Source organism: Atta cephalotes (genome assembly GCF_000143395.1).
Source record: "Atta cephalotes unplaced genomic scaffold scaffold00008, whole genome shotgun sequence".
NCBI classification, from domain to species: domain Eukaryota; kingdom Metazoa; phylum Arthropoda; class Insecta; order Hymenoptera; family Formicidae; genus Atta; species Atta cephalotes.
Genome location: NW_012130072.1, coordinates 142,193 through 148,975, shown reverse-complemented (window position 1 = coordinate 148,975; position 6,783 = coordinate 142,193). Strand labels below are relative to the sequence as shown.

General features: G+C 38.0%; 1 protein-coding gene across 1 annotated transcript; it reads left to right on the top strand.

Annotated features, from left to right (window-relative positions):
• The first annotated feature begins 510 nt into the window (after positions 1–510).
• Positions 511–4,849, top strand: LOC105627051 (potassium voltage-gated channel protein Shaw). The gene is made up of 4 exons (XM_012208329.1): positions 511–837; positions 1,860–2,054; positions 2,589–3,636; positions 4,785–4,849. The coding sequence occupies exons 1-4, from the start codon at positions 511–513 to the stop codon at positions 4,847–4,849; spliced, it is 1,635 nt and encodes a 544-aa protein (XP_012063719.1).
• Positions 4,850–6,783: the final 1,934 nt, after the last annotated feature.

Below are 6,783 nucleotides of genomic sequence, written 5' to 3'. Positions count from 1 at the left end.
TAGGCACTATTCGCACACATGAATGAATGTGATATTTTAACATGACGGAATAAGATCATAAATTGTACGTTTTACATTTCAATTTGAAACTAAGCTGCACGGTCGGATTTATTGCATAAATTCGTGTAAAATATTAATGAATTATTTGCATTTCAATAAAACAGAAACGCGGATAGTTTGCGCTTAATAAATAAAACTCTTTTATTAAATGTTCACGTTTTTATTTTACAAATTATATTACATGATTCACGTAAGATTTAAATTAAGATCGATCGGTTCAAAGTTAATTTCTACTCAAATAAGTTAATTTTCAGTTTACAAAGATATAAATTGTATCAACCTTGATTGAGCTTTAGGAAGGTTAATCGGATAAAATCAATATAAGGTTTACGCGATGGGGAAACGACGGTTTTCCATCTAATTTTAGATGACGCGATGGAAGCGCTAATTGTTTGCAGATCGCATGGGTTTCTTTAAGTCGGGGCCGGCGGTAGCAGAGCCGTGATCAAAATGAACTTGATAAATATGGACGCGGAGAACCGCGTGGTTCTGAACGTGGGCGGAATCCGGCACGAGACGTACAAGGCAACCCTGAAGAAGATCCCGGCGACGAGGCTCTCGAGACTGACCGAGGCTCTCGCCAATTATGACCCGATCCTCAACGAGTACTTCTTTGACAGACACCCGGGTGTCTTCGCCCAGGTACTCAACTACTATCGCACCGGGAAGCTGCACTACCCCACGGATGTATGCGGCCCGCTTTTTGAGGAAGAACTCGATTTCTGGGGTCTTGACTCGAATCAAGTCGAGCCTTGCTGTTGGATGACCTATACGCAGGTATATCGTGAATAACGTCTGATTGTCATGCACGTGTCTAATCATGCCTAAGCGTGGCTGCACGCAAAATCAGCGAAACAGACGCGTAAATTTATAATGTGATGTACAGTACGGTATATAGATGTAGAGATTAAAGTAAACAGGATACACAAAGCTAAGCAGATAGGCGGTAAACTTTTCCAACATATTTAACAGATTAAAATGACGAATAGAAATAGGCTTATATGTAGATATAATATAATTTCTTTGACTCGAAATAATATATCAAATGGAGAAGTTTGTCAGTGATTTATCATATTGTCTGAAAGTACTGTACGTCTTTTATTATCACGCTCACAAATGTGCCAGATTTTAATGCATGATATTAATATCTTTCACCAAAGTGCCTTTAGTTATTACTTTTTTATTTTTTAATGGCAATTAATTTTAATTTATTTCTAGAATCTGCTTAGTAAAAAGTGTGAGACATCTTACATGATATATTTTATACATGAATTAATTTCAATAGGAGGCCATAAGCTCAATATTAGAGCTTTGTTCATTTGTTTGATAATATTTCTAAGATGAAAATGATAAATAACTAATAAAAAACAAAAGATAGGTAAATATTAAGTATTAATGAAAGAACCCATCTTTTTCTATGCATTTTTTTCTGTTATCATCTTAGAATTTGATAAAAAATGAGGTAATTCGTGATCCAATAGTACATGGTCTAAGAGGATACTGTTAGCAAATAGAATCTGAGAACTAGTTTGGATAGAGCGATGTGGAATAGACTCAAGTAAGCGTATGTGCAACATCGGATAAATCCGCCGGTAAGGCTGATCAAAGCCGAACAGATATCTTTATCACTCACGCGAGGAAGCACACAACGGCTCGCGTATGCTTTTCACGCGCGCTTTATCTGTCCCAAGGCAAAGCACGAAAGAAAGCACACTCGAGAAAGAGTTTCGCAGGTACGAATAACAATCGTTGTTGCATCTGTCTCTCTTCCCATCCCCTTCGCCTCGACGCCCTTGCAGCACCGGGATACGCAGGAAACGCTGACGGTCCTCGACAGGTTGGACCTCGACACCGAGAGGCCCACCGAGGAGGAACTGGCCAGGAAATTCGGTTTTGAGGAAGCATACTACGAGGGAAGTCTCACGTGGTGGCAGAAGCTCAAACCTCAGATGTGGTCACTTTTCGATGAACCTTATTCCTCCGTCGCAGCTAAGGTAAGATTTGAATTTAATATATTACCATTAGGCAAATAATTATAATACTAATTAAAATATTAATTTGTACGAAATTAAATTTTTCTTTGAAACTATAAAAAATATATTTTTTGTTTATTTTCTATAAATTTTAATTAATATTAATATTACATTTATTATATTTTTATATGTATATATATCATAAAAAAGTTTCCCATAATTCTGGACTTTATTTGACATATTTTACTTTATTAATATACTTACATATCTACATATTTAGAGAAAAAAAAACATGTTTATTTATAAAAGTTTATACTATAATAAAGTTTTCATAACTATTCATCTTCAGTTTTAGCAATGAATATAAAATAATTGATTCAATTATATATTATATATACATTATAATTCTACATATAAAACATCACCAATATAGTTTTTTATTATGTACCGTTAATTTTTATTAATATGTAAGTAATATATATTATTTCTTTTTTGTATTATTAAAGTTTTTTACTATATAACATTTACAAGTTAATCGTACTGGATATCTTTCAGGTAATCAGTATAGTCTCCGTTTTCTTCATCTGCGTTTCGATACTTTCATTTTGCTTGAAAACCCATCCGGATATGCGAGTGCCGATGATCGTGAATCGTTCGGTAAAGATTGACAACGTGACGTCCTGGGTGGTAGACAAGACTCGCACCAATGCCCATGATGTCTTCTTTTACATCGAATGCGTCTGTAACGCCTGGTTTACTCTTGAGTTCTTGATACGTATTACCGCGAGTCCGAATCGTTGTGACTTCATCAAGAGCTCGGTGAACCTAATCGACATGGTCGCGACCTTGAGTTTCTACGTTGACCTGGCGCTGCAGCGGTTTGCGGCCCATCTGGAGAACGCCGATATCCTCGAGTTCTTGAGCATCATACGTATAATGAGGCTGTTCAAGCTCACTCGCCACTCCTCGGGCCTGAAGATCCTAATACAAACCTTTCGCGCCTCGGCAAAGGAGCTCACGTTGCTGGTGTTCTTCCTCGTCCTCGGTATTGTCATCTTCGCTAGCCTTGTGTACTACGCGGAGCGCACTCAATACAATCCGAAGAACGACTTCAAGAGCATACCCCTTGGTTTGTGGTGGGCTCTGGTGACGATGACGACTGTCGGTTATGGGGACATGGTGCCGAAAACGTATATCGGGATGTTCGTCGGCGCGCTCTGCGCATTGGCCGGTGTCCTCACGATCGCCCTGCCAGTGCCCGTGATCGTTAGCAACTTTGCGATGTATTACAGTCACACGCAGGCGCGAGCCAAACTACCAAAGAAGAGACGCCGTGTATTGCCAGTCGAACAGCCACGTGTGAGGGCACCCGGCGCGCCGCCCGGCGTAGCCGGCGGGCCCGGAACCGTCGGGCCCCCAGGCTGCGGTCAGCAAATGTCACACTTGCAGTCCACCGGGGGCACGGTTACCACTGGGCCCCACGGCCTCGGTATGGGCCAAACGCCCGGCGTTGGATGCACTGGCGGCGGCCAAGGACCGCAGAATCGGAGAATGAACGCCATTAAGACGAATCATCCCAAGGATCCGTTCGCCACGAAAACAGGTAACTCGAAGGCGTTCAGTCATTCATCTATTTTGCACGATTCGTGAGCTCGACTTTTACTTGACTCATTAGTCCACGTGATACGCGTAATGGGGAGGTACATGATACAAAAGAATTAAAATGTACATATATGTTGTAATTGGAATATAATTTAAACTACAGCTTGAGAATTCTCTTTTATATTTTTGAACCACTTACAGTTAGTCTGAACAATAATATAACAAGTTAAACTATGAAAAATTAATTCGATAAACAATCATGAAATCAGGAACACGCACATTTATAGATTATCATATTCGTTTATGTCGAGTTTTATATTTTACCCTTATTCACGAAAGACCAATCACGCGATGAATTTCAATGAATTTCTTGAACTTTTAGATAACTTATCTGAAAACTGTTGAAGGCAAAATTAATCCATTGATTGTTTTAAAATTTGTATCAATAGTTATTCGTACGGATTGGAACGACGCGAGTGAAATGATAAAAATAATAAATAAACTCATCATAGAAAATTAACGTAAATTATAATTTACGAAATTCTAATTGCAAATGAAATCTAATTGCATTCGTTTTTCACTTATATCTAGATAATCTCTTGTATAGCGACGAGTTTAAATTTCGCGTGTTTAATAATTATAATAAAAATATTTATGCCGTGACATACATAAAACGAATTATTGCAGTAGATCGCGAATAGAGTCATACTTGCATATACATTTAGCATAATTAACAAATATACATATGGGCAACTATAAAACAAAGCGCGAGATTCAAGTATTAGTATATCATTACTTCTTTAATGTGCTCTACTTAATTTCCATTTTATAAATTTCCACTTTATAAAACTCACAAGCAGAATTCAGAACAAAGTTTTGCAAACGCGCAGTAGTAATATTTGCGATATATAAATATCACGTAAGAAAGAAATCTTAATATTTTTTAAAAACGCAAATGAAAAAGAATTATTGGCATAAATGATACGGGGTCGTTTTGAGTCGCGAAGTGCGTCGGAAGATCGATGGCAAAGAAAAATGGCAAACTCGACAGAACTAGCCGAGGTCGCGATTTTCGTGATTTTCAAATCGATCGAACCGGCCAATCTCTAGTGTCTCTTTTTCTTTTTTTTCTCGTATGGTGGGTTGCAGAGGAAGACCGGAGGAATTGTAACCTACGAACCAACGGGACCAAGAGAGCCGGAGGTTTGGATTAACCATTTGCGGTCGTAGCGTGCTCAGACACGGGTATCTCTCACAACTGGTCGGAATTATTTTGGAGCGAACGACGCGGCGTGTATACACCTATAATCAAAGATTGTCCTGTAAAATCCCGTAAATTCCATTAGGCATGCTTTGGCAAGAGAAAAAAGAAAAATGTAAAAACGATACCTCGCTGCATCGAAGCATCATGGCTTCCGTTGCCCATTTTCAACGGCTAGGCAAAAAATAAACACTGCCGGCGAAGCGTGGCGGCTGAGACCCGACAACCGAAACGGTAAAAAAAATTTTTGCGGCGGCTGTCACCAGATATACGACCGCAAAGGGTATATCTATTATTTATCTGGAATGTAGAATTAATAGAAACGGTTCATTAAGAGAAACACTTCCGAAACTCTGCACCCCTAAGAAAAGGGATCAAAAATCCATCCAGGGACTCTGTGCTTGATGGTTATAATCGTTTTAATTTTAATTCTACATTTCAAATATTATATATATATCGTCGGAACGAAGAGGTGAATACGAGAGGAATCTCTCGGCGGTTATACCACGAGCCATCTATTGATCTAAATAAGCAAATTGTGTAGAAAGTCAAGGAGAACTTGTGTAGCAAATAGAGAACTTTCCTCCTTCCTTCGCTTCATAATTTATATTTTTTAATATTCATAAAAGAGATAATACATTTCATTAATAGCAAATAAAATGAATCAATGTATTGACACTATATATCGTTCATAATCGAAGAATTTTCTCAAGGAATCTATTATTCTATATAGATTATTTTTCCCTTTATGCTTGATATATAGTGAACGCTATAATTTGTACTTTCTGCTAGAGAAATTTTGTACATTTGTATTTTTTATAATTTATTATTCCATCTGCTTTCCTCTTAAATATTTACTACAAAAACTGACCGTAATCTCTTTTCGAGTGTTTCTTAACTGAATAATATTCGCGTTAATTATAAGTAATTTCTGCTAAATATTATTACGAATACCAGTTAGACGGATTTTTATATAGAGAGACGCAAGAATGTCTTCAAAAATATTTATTCCTATTTGCTTTTTCTCTTCTTCCTTTCTCAAATTGTTATCTTTAATTTCATCTCGTTCCGAGTATAGCGATTAATAGCAAATGTAAAACGAAAATATCCCACAAGAGTGCAGCCGAATGTCTTATACCGTCCACCAGACCACCGTGTTTGTGACTCACGTAAACATCGCATCACCCATTGCTTCTAAATTTAAGATAGTTGGTGATCTAAGATACATTGTGGCAAAGGATATGCTGCGCACAGTAGAAACGGGGACGTAAACTTTATTACCTTCGAAGCTATATACGTTTCCATTGTCGATATCATCATTCGGTCTATACACATTACCTCGATTAAAAGAAAAAATCGATTACTCATCGTGGAAGAACCTCGTTCTATCTTCCAGCGATCGTCTATATCGCGCGCCTACATTATTTCTATCGTTAGCGCCATTCTCGTGGAAACTCGTGTAAACGGTAAATCGAATAAACGACAGTGGAAATTGCATTCCTGCATTGCAGCTCGTTTTATATAGCAAAAGAGATATCGATAGATGCACCGTATCTTTTGGTACACCACCATCACAGATTTTCACACCCGTGAATGTACAACTGTTGTGCTTTCACTGCACGTTTAGCATCGGCTGTGTTTTGCCCGATCCTATGATCCGCGTTCTCATCGCATATTTAGCGATAACTGTGGCTATCTAATTCCCATCAATGTTGATTAATTTTTGACATTGATGACATGGACTTTATATCAGACAAAATTTCGACGCAGTCACGCAGTCACGTTCGGTAATGCGACGCTAAATGAGTGATGAAAATGTGGACACGATGGACGTCATTATTGACGTATGAGAATCTCGATACGAATGGCCACTTTTGATGGTAAATG

Bases quoted from the DNA above. Each gene is read 5' to 3' on its own strand.
- LOC105627051 (XM_012208329.1), top strand. From the start codon at position 511: ATGAACTTGATAAATATGGACGCGGAGAACCGCGTGGTTCTGAACGTG. The intron at 2,055-2,588 runs GTAAGATTTGAA...GATATCTTTCAG, and splicing joins ATTCCTCCGTCGCAGCTAAG to GTAATCAGTATAGTCTCCGT. The intron at 3,637-4,784 runs GTAACTCGAAGG...GGTGGGTTGCAG, and splicing joins TCCGTTCGCCACGAAAACAG to AGGAAGACCGGAGGAATTGT.